Source organism: Durio zibethinus, chromosome 13, assembly GCF_047325235.1.
Source record: "Durio zibethinus cultivar Kanyao isolate XHJ-2024 chromosome 13, ASM4732523v1, whole genome shotgun sequence".
In the NCBI taxonomy this organism is placed as follows: domain Eukaryota; kingdom Viridiplantae; phylum Streptophyta; class Magnoliopsida; order Malvales; family Malvaceae; genus Durio; species Durio zibethinus.
Genome location: NC_143174.1, coordinates 22702959 through 22719970, shown reverse-complemented (window position 1 = coordinate 22719970; position 17012 = coordinate 22702959). Strand labels below are relative to the sequence as shown.

The 17012-nt window shown below is 33.3% G+C and overlaps 3 protein-coding genes across 9 annotated transcripts; all 3 read right to left on the bottom strand.

Moving 5' to 3' along the window:
* Positions 1-5692: 5692 nt before the first annotated feature.
* On the bottom strand, positions 5693-6390 carry LOC111302580 (CASP-like protein 1C1). Its single transcript, XM_089742093.1, has 2 exons — positions 6168-6390; positions 5693-6082 (listed from the first exon to the last, which is right to left on the bottom strand). The coding sequence occupies exons 1-2, from the start codon at positions 6261-6263 to the stop codon at positions 5813-5815; spliced, it is 366 nt and encodes a 121-aa protein (XP_089598219.1). The 5' UTR covers positions 6264-6390; the 3' UTR covers positions 5693-5812.
* A 1372-nt stretch (positions 6391-7762) lies between these two features.
* Positions 7763-12159, bottom strand: LOC111303104 (DNA repair protein recA homolog 3, mitochondrial-like). Its single transcript, XM_022899143.2, has 8 exons — positions 11861-12159; positions 11620-11677; positions 10935-11152; positions 10735-10822; positions 10104-10276; positions 9641-9787; positions 9113-9247; positions 7763-8633 (listed from the first exon to the last, which is right to left on the bottom strand). The coding sequence occupies exons 1-8, from the start codon at positions 11915-11917 to the stop codon at positions 8247-8249; spliced, it is 1263 nt and encodes a 420-aa protein (XP_022754878.1). The 5' UTR covers positions 11918-12159; the 3' UTR covers positions 7763-8246.
* A 726-nt stretch (positions 12160-12885) lies between these two features.
* LOC111303103 (nucleosome assembly protein 1;3-like) lies at positions 12886-15900 on the bottom strand. Of its 7 annotated transcripts, none has more exons than XM_022899137.2 (12): positions 15682-15900; positions 15558-15601; positions 15382-15477; positions 14919-15011; positions 14749-14836; positions 14601-14662; positions 14325-14509; positions 14037-14214; positions 13906-13949; positions 13525-13732; positions 13405-13425; positions 12886-13320 (listed from the first exon to the last, which is right to left on the bottom strand). In XM_022899137.2, the coding sequence occupies exons 1-12, from the start codon at positions 15725-15727 to the stop codon at positions 13255-13257; spliced, it is 1131 nt and encodes a 376-aa protein (XP_022754872.2). In that variant the 5' UTR covers positions 15728-15900; the 3' UTR covers positions 12886-13254. The 7 variants fall into 7 exon arrangements, with proteins under 7 accessions (XP_022754872.2, XP_022754876.2, XP_089598217.1 ...); XM_022899139.2 differs by having other exon boundaries at positions 13050-13320; positions 13405-13422; XM_022899140.2 differs by having other exon boundaries at positions 13050-13320; positions 15382-15465.
* Between the last annotated feature and the right edge of the window lie 1112 nt (positions 15901-17012).

Sequence of the window (17012 nt, the reverse complement as noted above, 5' to 3'; positions counted from 1 at the left end):
GATTTTTATTTAAGAAAAATTGATAATTTCAACTTTTCCTTAAAACCTTATTTTTTTTATTATTTTTTTTATTCAAGAAAAAATGATACTTTTGACTTTTCCTTAAAACGTTACTTTTGAAATATATTTTTTGAAAAATTTTTATTTTTTAAGAAAAATTAATATTTTCAACTTTTTCTTAAAACTTTATTTATTATTATTATTTTTTAATTTAAAAAAATTAATATTTCAACTTTTTCTCAAAATATTTTTCTGAAATATTTTTTTTATTAAGGAAACGTTAGTATTTCAAATTTCATTATTGTTTGAAAATTTTTTATTTATCTACATACTTTAAAAATTCACTCAAAATAAATAATAAATAAATAAATAAAAAGTAAAATAACCAAAAAAAAAAAACCAAAAATAAATTACAACTCGCCTTAAAAAACTCATTACGGCTCGACTTCAAAAACAAATTACAACTCGCCTTAAAAAACTCATTACGGCTCAACTTCAAAAACAAAGTTTAGTTCAGCTTGGCTCGCAGCTCAGTGGCTTGAAATGGGAATGGGTCACACGCGGATCAAATCTTCAATGGGCAGACACGTGGATTCTCGAAACGGGTCAAAAAGAAACCAGATATTTCTCATTTTTAAATTATGGCATTTCAACGATTCTATAAAGTCAAAAAAAAATCAGTCTTTAATTTTTTTATTTTTGCTTTTCTCTCGACCATTTAGTTCTCTCATTCTCTCTCTAAAAGGTTTTTCAGAAACCAAAATAAACTTCAAGAATGCAGGCCTGACTTCAAGCCTTTTCCAAAAATTGACGCAGGAGCATCAACCATGTTGTTGTCCGCCGTCACATTCAGGCATCGGTTGGCCACCATTGAAGCCCAAACTTCACTTGGAAACTCGTTTCAGCCTCCTCTTTCACATGGTGCCATTAGTTTTCCACGAAAACATCTCCAACTCCATAGATCAGGTTTTAAAGATCGCAAACTTAACCTCTCAAATCTTCCCTTTTACTGCTCCTTTGGCCATTGTTTCGTGATATGTTCTTCCTTTTTTCCTTGGCTACACTGTCATCGATTTGGAAGCTCCAAAATCTCTTGTAGGAGTCCCTACCTGAAACCCAAAAAAAGTTTCTTTGTTTTTAGTTTTCCTTTGGTTTCTGACTTTACCCTTTTTTGTTGGGCGTTGGTAGGGATTATTGAGAATGGATAAGTGTTTGTTAGAGATTTGATGATGGTAACGACAAGTTTTGGGTGCAGCTGAATGAACCTCATCTACAGTGCGAACAATGGTTCAATGGTGCAGGCTTAGATGATTGTTCTTGCTTACTGGTTGTCTCCTTTTCTATGTAATTGTGGTGCTTTTTAGGTTTGCAAGGAATTAGGCCAAGGTGGTTCTAGAGGCTTAGGTGATTGTGTCTATGACTAGTGAACTTGGAACTGACTACTAGTTGTTGGGTTTAGTAGAGTCAAGGTTGTGTGAATTTAGTTAATGAAAAATTGGGGTTGGAATGTATATTTGGGTTAATTGGGACTGTGTTTGGAACTGAGATTAGACTTGAGGCAGTGAACTTGACTAGTTTTGAGCTTATAGTTCTATCTAGAACTAGCTTTGGATTTCGTATTGTAGGTTGTTGGCAGTGATAGAGGTGGTAAAGAAGGGTAGGTTTGTGGCTTTGGCATAGGCAATGGCTGACTGATTTCTAGAAATTTTATGGTGGTATGAGAATGGTTCTAGATTACTATTGAAAATGCCTAATGTGTGGTAATTGATATGGGTCAAATTTGTGGTTTTTTGAATTAGGCTCAGTAAGTTGGTTTAGGTTGAGGGTGAATGGTGAGGGTGGTGTGATGGGTGAAGATGATTGACTATTTTTTTTCTTTGGTTGTTCTTTGATTTTTTTGTAATTTTTTTCTCCTGCTTTGTAGTGTAATTGTTGTTGCTTAAATAAGGACTCAATCCCCATAGAATACAAGATCAAAATGTTATTTGGTTGAATGAGATTTTCATCCCTTATCTTGTTTAATTTCAATTTTGATCTCAACCAGCTTATGTCATAATTTCAATTCAAATTCAAGCATAATGGTCTATCTCTTGAAATAAAAGTAAAGCAAATAATTACAAAAAGAGTAAATTTAAAACCAAGTGAGCTAAACCTAAAGCTCAATTTAAAGTAACTATGAGACTCGAGAATCCAAATAATCTCAGATAAAATAGGGTATCTATAAAATACATATATTTTTTAATATTTAAGTAGAATAATATTATTAGATTATTCCATTTATAGCTAAGTGAAACTTAATTGCAATTTGCCACTGACCTAAATTTGGAGTGATAAGATTGTTAGGTATGTATATATTGGTTAGTTTGTATAAATCTTATCCAATCCTCACAAGAATGAAAGAATTCTATAATTAAAAAATTAAAATAAATCACAAATCAGTTTATACTACACCATGAAAAAGAGTGATATTAAACGAAATCGAAATTTAATTCAATTCGTTCATATAATCGAATCTTTAAAAGATAAAATTCAATAAATTTATAATTCAAAATTCAACATCAATAATTTTTTTTTCCTTTTCAAGTTGCCTTGTTTCTCAAGTTATGATCTCCTGTAAAAAAAATTAGTATCAAATGCTTAAAGAAACTAAGATCTCCTATATTTATCTAAGGACCAAAAGAAAAGAGAAAAAATGAACAATTTAAGGGTATGATTTGGGTGGCAGGCAACATTGCCTCGAACAGCGAAGGCACGTCAATTATTACTACCAGTCTACCACTTTATCATGGCATGCAGCTAAACATGGCTTGGAAAATAAAGCAAAATTTGCTTTTAGGGTTTTTTAAATTCCTTTTACTTCATTAAGAAATATAGTATCAATTAACTGGCAAAAGAGTCGAAAAAACCTTCGAACAAAAATTAAATAATTATTTAAATTTTTAATATTTTATTCTAATTAATTAAAATTTTTATTTTTTACTTTCGATCGGTTGAGTTTTTATTTTCACCTCAATTAAGCATTTAATTAAATAAAAATTGGTGTTGAGAGCAAAATAATTTTTGTTTAATAAAGACTTAATCGATGAAAATAAATATTTAAAAACTTAATTAATTACAATAAAATGATAATAATTTAAATAATTATTAAATTTTTATTTTAAAACTTTTATAATCCCTTAACCTAATTAATTTAATATGTATGATGAAAGAGCCAGCTATGACACCTTTGCCTGCTACCCCCCCCCCCCCCCCCCAAACCCCCAAAAGAATCACATGAAGAAATCCCCCTTTTTTTTTAACATTAGCTTATCATAATGTTTCAGAATGTTGGCAACTCTTAATGCATATTGCTCAAAACCAGGAAACATCAGCAATTTGGCTGCTCCCCTTCCCCTTCATTTTTGACTTTTTTGATCAACAAAAGCTTGTTTGTGTTTTTATTATTTGTTAGTCTAAATTCCAACACCATTATTGACACTGATCTTTTGCAAAAATTATTAATATATTGTTTGGAATAAAAATGTCAATCCTACGCATATCCAATAAAAAATTTAATTTTTTCTCATAATAAGGATGGGGATAAAGACTATATTGTAAGCATGGGATAAAGATGAATATGATTTTAAATTTTTATTAGATACAAAGATAATGATGGATAATACGGTATCTGTTCCTACTCATATCTTAAATATATATTTATATATATTTAGTAAACAGATTTTTTATTAAATAATATAAATTATTATTTTAGATTAATTAGAATTAATATATTTTATTGAAAAAATATATATTAATATATATATTTATAAAAAAATTACCTAAATATACAAGATAAAAATTAAAAAAATTAAAAATAAATTTTTATTTTTTTTATTTTTTTTTTAAACTATGAATTAAATATCCACGTAAATAAAAATAAAAATAAATTTAAAATATTCGTTAAATATGAATACAAAAATAAATACAACATAAAAATTCGAAGATAGAGATGAAAAATGCCCTATCTTACTCGTAACCTATCCATTAACACCCTTAATTTGGAACGAGAGACCGACGTTACACGTTTTCTCTTATTCCAAAATCATAAGTCTGCACCGTTTATTCATTTGCAAAATGTTCATACTTTCAATTAATAGTATTGAAAGGAAAAAAAAAAATAATTAATAGTCCATATTGCTTTTTCTCAATAATTAATAGTTTCCTCTTAAATTGATGCTTTTCAAACTATTTCGTCATTCAATTCAAGAATAATTAATTTTAATCCCGTGATATTTTGTAACCCATTTTCTTAAATTGATATTTAGTAAATGAATAATATTTTATAACAATGTATGTTAGAGTGCTTAAAAAAAATATATATATATATATATATGCATTTTAGTGTCCTAATTAGAAGATATGAAAATATATTCATGATCAGTAATTAGTGTGCTATTTAGTTTTTATTTTATTTTTGTTATTGATCAAATTAATTATGAATAAAGTAAGAATGTTAGGTATTTAAAAGGAAATAACCAAAATTAATTTAATCTAAGATAAAATATTTTAAATATATATAATACATTTATTAGAAATACATGATAATTTTAAACTTCTCCATATATTAAAAATATAAGCTATCCTGGGGCCAATGAGGCCTGAGTGCTTTCCTCAAGTACTTGTTTGGACTGAAGCTACAAAGGAAGGGCCAACGGGCCTGACCTGACCAATAGGCTCGTCCAATCCCCCAAACTCGTCCGCACCCTCGAAATTGGGACGCTCTTAACTTTAACAAGCAAAAAATTGGAATATCAGTGGACAAAGTGGTAGCAGCTGTTGAGGGCTTAAACGGTGCAGTTTCTTCCAGGGAGAATGACCGGTGACGATGGTGGTTCAGTTGGAGGAGATAGCAGGAGAAATAACAAGAGGAGCAACGCAGAGATGGCGAAGAGAATGAAACCGGAGGATGAATTGCGGAGGCTAAGCCATTGAGGATGGTGGAGAGAACAAAAGTTGGAGTTGCAGGGATAACGCGGGCGTAAGTTAGTAGAGTACATTCATGAGGAAATGGAATTAAGTTGGATGAGGTGGCTAAGTTGAAGAGCCTCTTTCTCTTAACTTGAAAAGGACGCACGAGATTTTGGAGGTTGCTGTCTGTACATTGTTTTGATTTGTTATATTTCTATGGTTACTTACGAATCATTTCAATGATCCTATTGCTGACTGCTAATATCTTTGATGATATACTTCCAGAGGATAGAGTTATTGCATTACGTTATTGAATAAAACTAGAATCTTAATGTAGAGTAGAATTTCTATAGTATCAAGCTTGGGTGTTTGGTGTTGTGTTTATTGAATTGAGTCTGCTAGTAATCTTATTTGAATCATCTCTTTTTTCTTTTTTCTCCTTTTTTGTATTCAATCACCAAATCACTTTCTCATGAGGGATTCTGTTTCTTGATTGGTATAGGAAGAAACAGGGAACTGCAATGTATGGCACAAGATATTGTAAAGTTATGGGAAAGAAGAGCTATTGCAAAGATGGCCATTAAGCGTCATGCAATGAAAGAATGGCTGAAGAGTTCAAGGTGAGAGATTACTGATATTGCCTATTGAAATGTAAATCTAAATATTTATCTGAAGAATTTAGTCAGCTTATGGACAAACACAGAATATTTTTTTCATGTAGACAAGCAATTTGCTTGACCACAGATAAAGTTCTCAGAATTCAACTAAGAATCTAAGACATACCAAACAATTTTTGAAATAAAGAGGAAAAAAATTAAGGATAGTTACTATCAATAGGAACTGCTCAAAATCAGGTAGGATTATGCTATTTGTTTGGCGGCGGCGGTAGCGGCAGCTCTTTCTTTGGCGCTTGGAGGAGAAGAGGACTAAGTGACAGGCAGAGGCAAAATATGTTATTAAAGAAATACATGCCGAGGGCAATGCAGCCAGCAATTACAACAGTCAAGACCCGGATGCAGCAAGAAGAGACAAGATTGCAGATTGGTGAGCAACGTGCATGAGTATTCCCTTTCATGTCCATATAAAACATTCCCAGAGTTGCTGAATTAATTGAAGACAGTAGCATTGCGGCAACCTGGTCCAGGACATAGCCCCAACGAATCAAAATTTGCCAAAACCAGATAAAGCTAGAAAGAAGAAGATCATGTCAAAAACGATACCATATCAGAAACCACAATGCTTCGCCAGAGCAAACTTGTTTTAGGAAGCAGTAAAACCAGGAAGCTATAAGCACTGACTATTGCATTTATTCCCATGAAGTACCTGAAATCATTGGTGCATTATTTGAGCCAAGAAAAAAAAAATGATTTACACGAAGCATGAGACATCCTTGGCCTCTACTTGGATTGAATGCCGGAAGGGGAGGGGGAATGTCTCATGGCTTATTCCCATTGCAATGGAGGCTACAAGGGCAGCCAAAACCCTGAGGATTAATGTGCAATTTGTCCTGAATAATGCTGAAGGCTCTGCTTCCGAGATCTTTCACTACAAAAACACAGTTAATTGCAGTTAGATTGAATGAACCAAAACCAAATTATCAACAACAGAAGAAAAGATGTGAATAATACAAATAACTAACACAACATTAATGCTATAATAATAGTAGAAGAGATCAAGAGAAAACGGTATCAGATTTGACGTCACACTTTGTTTACAGGGAAAATGTTTATATGGACATGTTACCGAGTCCTTTTGAACGTATCCATGCTCCTTTTTTCTTTATAATATTGTCGGTTTCATATGTTTATAATCGAAGAAGAAGAAAAAGAATTTTATTTTGCATAAAAAGAATCGCAGTCACAAGAAAGAAATTGCAATAATTTGGAGGAAAATAAAAGTAGCTGACCTGCTTTGCTTGAAGGCCTAAAAGCGGCTACCACTCTTCCTGCAAAATAAATACCAACATGGGCAGTATAAGGTTTATAGTAAGGTTTAGGGACCGCCGTAGTTTAAAGACGATACGGTGAGTTTTGCGTTTTATTATTATTATTATTACTACTATTATTTATACTTGTTAGAAAGGGAACAAAATTAAAGCCTTTTTCTTCTTTTTTTTTTATGGCGACGGTTCAATTCAATGATTAATGCTTTTTATTTTTATGTTTTTATTTAAACAAGACGGGGGCATAGCTCACGAGAAAAAACAAAAAAAAAAAGATCTTGATTTAAGATTAAGACTTTCTAAGAATTTTTTTAATCATTAAATTAAAAAGTCGAGAATGATTAATGATTTAGATAATAGAGAAAAATTTTTAACTAAAATTTGATTTATTTTTATATATAGTGTTCGTGTTGTTTTAAAATTAAACTTTTAAAAATTCAATCTTAAAACACAAAATGATAAAATACAAATCATGAAAGATTTTATAACTCCAATCCCGAAGTAACATGATACGTGATAAAAATCGCTAAAAATTTAATTTCAAAATAGCGTGATAGCAAATCGTTCCAATTAGGGGATTGCCCGGCATAAGTCGTGCATCATATTCGACCTTTTCCTTTAATTGGCACCGGGTTTACCAAATTGTATAGTTTGAAAATCCTTTTTTTTTTTTTCTTTAGGAAAATTGATGCTCTAATTTCGTAGCGTGTAGAGAAATAAATAGATTCCAGGCAGTGGAACTGTGGAAGTGCAAATTTATAAGCCTCATCCAATCAATTACAATTTCTTTGCCAAATTCCTTTCTCTTTTTCATTTGGTCAGGCAATTCCTGACCAGATAAAGCTTTTTTTTTTTTAATGTGCATGAGCATCCAGAAAAAAAAAAGCAGCAAGCTTCCATTTATCCCAAGAAAAGAAAGCAACAAGATCACTGTTTTTCTACCCGTAACCACTACAAGTCTAAAAAGATGGGAAAGGAACGAAAAGGAATAACCTTCTTACCAGAACACAAATGTAGGCCTCATTAACAAGTAAAATGTTGCTGGACATATGACAAAAGAGAGGAGAACACCCGGAGATTTCAATGAATAACCTGTATTCTTCCATCCATAGAAGCAATTCATGTACAAATACGACCAAAAACTCAAGTTACAATGCCGTCCATTCGAACCCCTGATATCGACCATGAGAGAGGGTTGAATGTGACTATGAATTAAAGGACTTTCAAATCCTTCCATCATCGTGTCCACGGAAAATTTTACTTTGCTAACGACTGATCCAAAAGAAGAAGGCCACCCCATAAAAGACTGAACCTGCAAAGGGAACATGGGGGGATTCATTCCGAGTCAAATGCATACTTAAGCTTCAACGGCAGTAACAGCTTCTTCATCAGTAGTGTCAGTTGAAATTATTTCTTCTAAAGTATCCCCATCCAAAATATCTGTCTGCCTTTCCTTTTTGCTATCAGCTTCAAGTAGTTTTTCTCTAAGTTTCATCACAAGTTCTTCACATGCACTTTCCTTTTCAGCCAAAAATTTTTTAAAGGCTTCCTTGCCATGGATTTTCTGGTCATTGAAAATGTAGAATGAGCCAGCCCTCGTAACAAATTTGTGTTTTGTTGCCAAATCTATTATCTCCCCTTCCCGGGATATTCCCTTACCAAACAGAAGCTCAAATTCAGCATTCTTAAATGGAGGGGCAAGCTTGTTCTTCACAATCTTCACAAGAACTTGACTTCCGATAGTCTGCAGATTATAGAAATACCAACAGCACAATGAGACATGGAAAATATAGCACAATGTGATCCACTGTAAACAAAAGAATTATCTAGATTTGCATCTTGTCATTTCCTATCTTCTACATGAGTCCCTTTTGTGCCAAAAACTAGACATGCAAGGTAGTAAACAGGGAAAGGACTGAATCAATGAAAGAATTAAGTCCTTCCAAAATTAGATTAAGTTACAGGTTAGGTACTTGCTGGCTAGCAGATCAAGCCAATACAATATAACTACATGTTTAACTTGCTTGGGAATGTAAGAGACCATTCAAAGGAAATTTTAATGAGTAGCTCAACAGAGGTTTTACCAAGCTAAAGGAAAATAAACAAATCATTGGCACCCAAGCAGAGTTTACATGTGAATTATATGATGGGAGACTTTCTTAAACCACTACGTCCAAATGCAACCAACAAACTGAAGAGGAAAGAAAGGATGGAACTTAATACCTCTTCTCCTTTCTTGACGAACCCAGTTCTCCTAATGTTTAGACGCAATGATGCATAGAACTTCAAGGCATTACCACCGCAAGTAACTTCGGTTGGCCCACCAAATCCACCAAAGGTTGAAAGTTTTGACCTCACCTGTTATGTGTAGATAGTTAAGATGTGTTAAGATAAACAAAAAATTTCCATGCTTCATTTTGCATCTCAACCAAAAATCTCACAAGAACTCTGCACCTGACCACAATCAAGAGTAACAGTTTGGCAATGAAATATTGTATCAATCCAATAGCCAACTAATTAGTAGTCTGTATTCATAATAAAAGCCTTAAAAATGGGTCAAAAAGTTGACAGGGCAAAACTTGTAATGTACATGACGTAGGGAGTATAATCTTAATCTGTAACTAAACAAACTCAAAGCAAGAACTTTAACAACTGCATCTTAGTAAACTAAAGCTGTAGAGGACTATGGTGCTAACATCGAATTCATCATCAAATCTCATCAAGGACATAATCAGGATATAATACTTATACCTGATTTATAAAAATCAATATGGTTTGTGATAATGATAAGGAATGGCTCAATTTACGAAGAGCCTGGCTCATCAGTCTGGCTTGCATTGCCATATGAGCATCACCCATCTCGCCTTCAAGCTCACCTTTAGGCACTAGGGCAGCTACCTGAGATGAAAATAGAGTTATTATTACAACTCATTTCCAAATAAATATGATAAATTGCAGTATTGCACAGATAAAATTATAGAATTTCAACGCCTCAAGGATCAGTATCAATTCATTTGGCAAACAAACAATTATTTCAAAAAACCCTCCTTCAAATTAACATCATAACACAACCTAACTACCAAAGTTCTCTAAAGGAAAACTGTAGACAAAGAGAAGAACGCAGATTTGTCAAACACAACAGAAGCACAACTACAGAAGTATTTATTAGGTCACACTCCATCATGGAAAAGAAATGAATCCAAAAACACCTTACACTATCAACAACTACAACATCAACAGATCCACTCCGTATAAGGGTGTCTACAAGACTGAGAGCATGTTCTCCACAATCTGGTTGTGAAAGAAGCAAATTCTCAGTGTTTACCCCAATTGCCTCAGCTAGAGCCGGATCAAGAGCATGCTCAGCATCAATAAAAGCACAATAACCTGTATTTGAATATTATAAAAACATGTAAGAATCAAGCAGAAAGATAATAGAAAAAACCTCAACAGAATAGAAGATAGTTACAACAAAATCTCCTCCACCCTCCAAATCTGATCACCTCATAAATAGATTTAAGAATGTCATATGCTGCATACAACACTCCTTAACAATATTTAAGATGCTATTTTCATAATAATCTTTCAAACGCCAGAAATCTAGAATCTGTAGACAAGGCATATATTGGAAAGTAACATGAAAGTTTAACCTATCATAGATTCCTACTATCTGTTCTAGACATGAAACATAAGATGCTTGTTTTCTAGTAGAACAGCAGGAAGAAGTTACAAATGGAAAGGTATTCTACTCTGCCAAGACAGAATAATGGATGTCATGATGAATGGGCAGTTCATCATAACAAATCATAAATCAGACAGTACTAAGTTAAACTACATTAAGTGACCTCCTTGCTTCTGTGCTTCAGCAATTACATGAAGAGCAAGAGTTGTTTTCCCAGAAGCCTCCGGTCCAAATATCTCGATGACACGGCCCTGTAAAATTCCAATAAAGAGATGTCTAAGGAACTGATAAACGACACAAGCAGCTATTACTTAGTAGAAGGATATATTAAGGGGAAAAAATGAAACAAGAATAGCAGCGAACCTTTGGAAGTCCACCAGTTCCAATTGCTATGTCCAAAGCAAAAGAACCAGTGGAAACTACCGGAACATTTCTAAGAGACACAGAACGACCAAGCCACATAACAGATCCTTTTCCAAAAGAATCAGTAATCTGATCCAGGGCTTGTTTTAGGGCTAAATCTTTCTTGGACATATTCTCCTCACTGGAATCGCTTCCATCTGACTTGGATTTCCTCCTACCTTCAAGCAGGCACGTATCAAGATAAACCCAAACACAAGAAAAGTAAGTGCCATATTTAGTTTTTAACTCTAATTAATCAAGCTCAAGAAAAATAACGAAAGATCTCCATCATTTAGATGGCACTATTTTTTTATAGAAACGACACTAAATTAAGCACTATGCTTTACAGTAAAGCTGACTTCTTTCAATTAAATACCATTATAGAATTCAACATTCATTAAGTTAATAAAAATCCCATTAAAAATAGCTCTTCTACTGTGACTTAATCAAACACTTTCGCTTTGGATTTTTGTTTTTGTTACATGTATTTTGTTTTCAGTTCATTTTTATTTTTCACTTTCTGTTGAAAAAAAAAAAAAGCAAAAAGCAAATAACAAAATTATAAGTAAAAGGAACCTGAATAACCAAATAACAATATTTCGAGTATCAACATTCCAACTGAAGCTTGTAATGGAAATTTCAATACCTTTAGAATAAAAATTACACAGTAGAGAAGATGGCCCTAATACCCCTCCTCTATATACCTGCAAGCAAAAAAAAAGAAAAAAAAAATTATTCAAAGTTTCTTTTTTTTTTTCCTTACCAACCTAAACTTTCTTGCAAAAAAAATGAACACAATGCAAGATAATCAGATACTTTGAACAGAACAAAAAACAAAGGGACGTGAACTTATCGAAGAAAATAAACAAGAGGGTAAGCATTAAAACCTCTGGAGCGAAGAGAGAACGTTTCAGAGAAGAAACATTTCGAAGAAACCCCGCCATAGCACGCAATGAAAGGGCTTTGTTTAGACTTAAGAACTTAAAATCAGGAAAAAAAAAGGGGCGGGGGGGGGGGGGGGGGGGAAGATGAAGAACAAATTAGTTGTGCTTAAATGTTATTCCACGGATTAAAAAGTGGGAGTTTTTCTTTTGTGTTTTTAAAGAGAAAAAAGAGAGCAGAGAAAGAGCGGACACTCTGCTCTGTGAACTGTGATGTTAGGGTTTCAGGTTGAGTTGAGTTTCCCTCCTTTTTGACATTTCAGTCGGGTTAAGCACCCAACTGGGTCCGGAAGCCTGCTGGTTGGGCCGACCAGGCCTTGAGGGGATTGTGGTGAAGTCGAATGGACGGGGCTTAGTTTTAAGCATGGTTCCCCTTTTGGGCTGCCAGCATGCCACCCAAGGTGATCATGTCATGCGGGTTAAGTACCGATGTTTTTTTTTCTATCAAAATTCAAAAAAAATATCTGCTGCCTCGGTATTTCTTTCATAATATAATTCGCTCAGGCGGGCGGACAAAATCTACGCAATTCACCCATGTCTGGACCGATCCATCATTTGATATCCATCAACTAATCAAAACCATTTATAACAAACCATTTGGGATTATCAAAAGTAAAACTCATCGGTGCTTTACCCAACTTAAAATTTAGATTTTGTTTACTTATCAAACTCCATGAAAAATGAATCAGACAACCCTTGTTTACTTTAGGCTTTCGAGATCTCGATACATTGAAAACGCCAATAGCAGAATAAAATAAACCAACACCATGGAAACATGGAGAGCAGATGAGAAACTTAACAATCTTTAGCCTTTCTAGTGGAAATTGGGGAGGTATATCATAAGAAAAAGAAAAGGTATAACAAAGAGCCCAAAAACAAATAAATCAACGGCAATAGCCAATTCAATACTCACATAGCATATGAATCATGAAAGAATAAAATAAACAATGCTTGGGAAGAGAAAACAGAAATCAGCATTAAAAAATAACTATATCACTGATAAGAAGCTATCACAACAAGAACACAAAGGCAGACATATACTCGAGTTTCTGGAAACATTAATATGAAAAAAATCTCAACACATCTCGACTACCAGACCACGTCCTATCAAACCTACAGACCAGACCAAAAAAGGGAAAAGAAGGATTCTCCAAACCAATAATTCTGGTACAACATGAAAAAAAGTAAAAATAAATAACCACCATTCTGGTATAACATGGAAAAAGTAAAAATAAATAACCACCAAAACTGCAAACCCCCCTTCCCCCTACTCTTCCAATAGGACATCTTTATAGAGCACTCTGCAGACATTGCCACACATCTGCCACAGCAGCAATTAGCTACTGCTGCTTGCATTCTGGAGGCCTCTCACCTTGCTGCCCGTCCCCTTGTGCTCTTCCACTCTTCTACAGTAAATAACAAAAATAATCAGGCATGAATTTCAATAAGAGGGACAAAAAAGAGACCTAAATGATATGGAATTGGTATACCTTTTGTGCAGATGAGGACTGCTTCAACATTTTCACGCAATTTAATAAGCATCATTTCAAATTCAGAAAGAATAATTGGGCATAAATATAAGACAAAAATCTAGTATATCATACTTGTACCTTCTTTTTCGTCTTAGTTTCTTCTTCTTCTTCTTCCTCATCCTCATCCTCATCATCATCCTCTTCCTCTTCCTCTTCATCGTCCTCATCCTCATCACCATCATCATCATCTTCATCGTCATCTTCTATCTCAACCTCATCTCCCTGAATAGCGTCTCCTGTAAACCATGACACAGCATGTGGAATGATCTTGTCTCGAAGTGTTGACCTGCACAAATAAACAGATAGAATAAAAAAAAAATTATTTCATACATATAACGTTGAGTAATGACGTCTCTAACTATCAATTAGATTGATCACTACAAGCTCATACAAAGTATGAAGCGTAGTTCAAACTACTTAACAAGCCCATAACTAAAGTAAGCTGAAAAGAGAACACACCCTATGTCATAATCCTGTTCCATTTGATTTTGTAGCTCCTCAGCCTGTGCAAGAAAGTAAAAACAATTTGAGTAGCAAAAATAATTAATCAATCATCAAAGTTTATATAGATATGGTGAGGTTCGCCATACGGTATCTTCATCAATGTCTTCATCATCATCAGGCACTTGAGGAGGATTAAAAAAGTTGAAGAAACTTTCACAATCTTCTGTTTTAGTAATTGGCTTGGCATTCTTTGATCCCTTCTTAGGCTTCTTTTTAAGGAGCTTTTGTGTTAAGCATTTTCCTGGATACCATTCAATCTCCGTCCTACAAATTAGATGCAAAAAGATTTAGTTAAATGAAGTAAGAAGCTTTGTAATCTATAATCCACTAAGACAATTTTTAAAAAAAAGGACAGTAATGCTGCAATCATATACCCGATAGCTTTCTCAAGAATAGGATCATTTTCATCAATCATGTGATATGTCTTTGTCAAGATCGTATTTTTGAAATAAGGATTGGTGTCAAAGTAGAACTCAAGCTTGAATCCTTTGTGTTCCTCTATCCTATGCCACTTAATATCCTTGAGATATTTGAGAGCTCCTTCATCACGCTCAGTAATCTGATTCCAAACTCAAAACAAATAAAAATGAGCATCACCATTTCCAACAAGAAAAACATACCATGACAACAATTATAACTAGATAACTCACCTCATCAGAAAGCACATCATTATTTTTCATTGCAGTAAGCCAAAAATCAGGAACCCCTTTCTCTGCACAAAGCATAATTGCATAAATACCTGTACGCACTTAAAGGAGCTGATGAAAAAAAAAAGGACAAGAATTAATAAGATCATACCTTCGACAGCTTTATCCTCCCCTTGGTCCATGGCTACATCATTTGGTGTTCCTTCGGCTTCACCAACACCATTTACAATATCATATCGCTGCAAATGTATGATAATTAATCAGGCAAAAATCAAAGGTAACTGATTAAAGAAATACGGAAACAGAATTCAAAAGGCATACCTTGGCATACAAGGGTTGATATAATTTCTGATATTTAGCTTCAAGTGCTGCCCTCTCCTCAAAAAATTTAGCCTCTAATTCATCATGGTGACCCTGTTGAAAAAATAGAAGAGCCCAGACCATCAAAATGGTTTTCCACTTCCAACCATATTGCAGCTCAAATAAATTGAAATTGGATTACAACATCTAGTACAGCTCCATGAGAATGGAGAATAACTGTACAGCAAGAACATGCAACTTTATACTCTATCAAAGTAAATCCAATCAAAACTAGCACTGATATTCTTACAAATTCAACAAATTGAGTAATCTTAAACATCCAAGGACACTCAAGTTTCTTAGTTATGAAGGTAAATCCGACCTCGAATTCGATTAATATGACAAAAACAAATTAAAACAAGAGTAATATCATAGCAACATTACAAAGCACAGTAACAAACAAGCTTAGCAAGAGAGAAAATACCTGGATCTCCCTGAGAACCTCCACACGCTTCCTGACATTAGGAGACAGGCTCTCCAGAATACCGGTGTGCTCCCCAGCAAGATTCTGAAGTTTATTCTGCAAACCACAATATCAAAATACTAAAACACAGTAAAAGAAACAAAAAAAAAAGGAAGAAATTTCTGGGAGTCACCGACCTTGAGAGCGTTAACAAGGCCAGCTCGAGCTTCCTCGTTAAGAGCTGCAACCAAGATTTAAAAAAAAAATTGAAAAAAAAAAGTGAAGCGATAGAGGTAGTGTTTTGGAGGAGAAAGAGATTACCATCGCCGAGATCAGGCATGTTGAAGTCAATCCCTTTGTTGGTCATTGAGGATTGTTTGAAGAGCAGAAAAGGAAAGAACTGATTGGAGAAAGGAAGGGCCAAAACCCTATATTAGAGAGTGTGGAGGGTAAAGATGAAGGGAAGGGGGATGGAGTGAGAGGCGTATAAAGAAGACGTGAAACCTCGCTTCAAATCCTCTCCCTTTCCTTATAAAACCTAAACTCCCCTGAAACGATAGTCCTTTTTATTGCTGAGGCGGCAGACAAGGCTAGCAAAGCACCCCCTATTTCTTTTTCGATATAGGGTTTCGCTTTTTGTTTGGTTTTTTTTTTTTTTTTTCTGTTGAATATACCGCGTCACTTCAGTTTTTTTTTTTTTGTTTTATAAATTTCGTACGTTCAATAACGTGAGAAATGTAAACAATTCTTCTTTTAAGTGATTTTTTTTTTCTGGGATACTCTAAATATGACAGAATGGTTTAGAATTCAAAACTCTATAGGAAATTTTGATTTTTTAGATATTTGAATTTCAATTTCGCCTGACGCGCCCATAATCTTTTTACGGCTCTTCTCTGCCAATCGTACCAAAGGTTGGTATTTAATTTTAAAATAAAATTTTGCAATAATAAAATAATTTTATTTTTGATACATTAATAATAATTTTTTTTATTAATGAAATTAATAATTCAATTGTAAGTAAATATGATAATTTTCATATAACATACATACGATTATACATTCTCCTATACCATTACTGGGTATTAATGTTATCAACAGAGACACCTGTCAAGATGTTACTATATTTAAAAATAAAAAAATAATTAATATATTTAATGTTCTACCATTTTTTTTTATAAAAAAATAACTTTTATCCCAATAAACATATATATTCTCCCAACATTTAACTTTGCGAATGACTTTAATAATTGTTCAACTAACATTGGATCCAACAATTTCTTCATATTTATTACAATAATAATATATTTATGTCTCTTAATTTTTAATTTAATAATTAAAGACGATTAAAATAATATTAAAAATTTAATTTCAAATTAAATATTTATCTCTTCTCTTATTTATATTAAAATTTTATCTTTTCGATGTAATAAAAATAATAATAATAATAATAAATTTACAACTAGTATAGACTGAAAGTTATATGGAATGCAGGTAAGTTTAATTACCTACGTTACAAATTCCTAGTAGGTTTAATGAAGGGATTTTATGTGCACTCCACCAATTCCGGTCCCCACTGGCTGAGTTGAGTGGATATAGTGTTAGATTTGCATTTAAAAATTTTGATATTTAAAGTTTAGATCGAGCTCAACTCA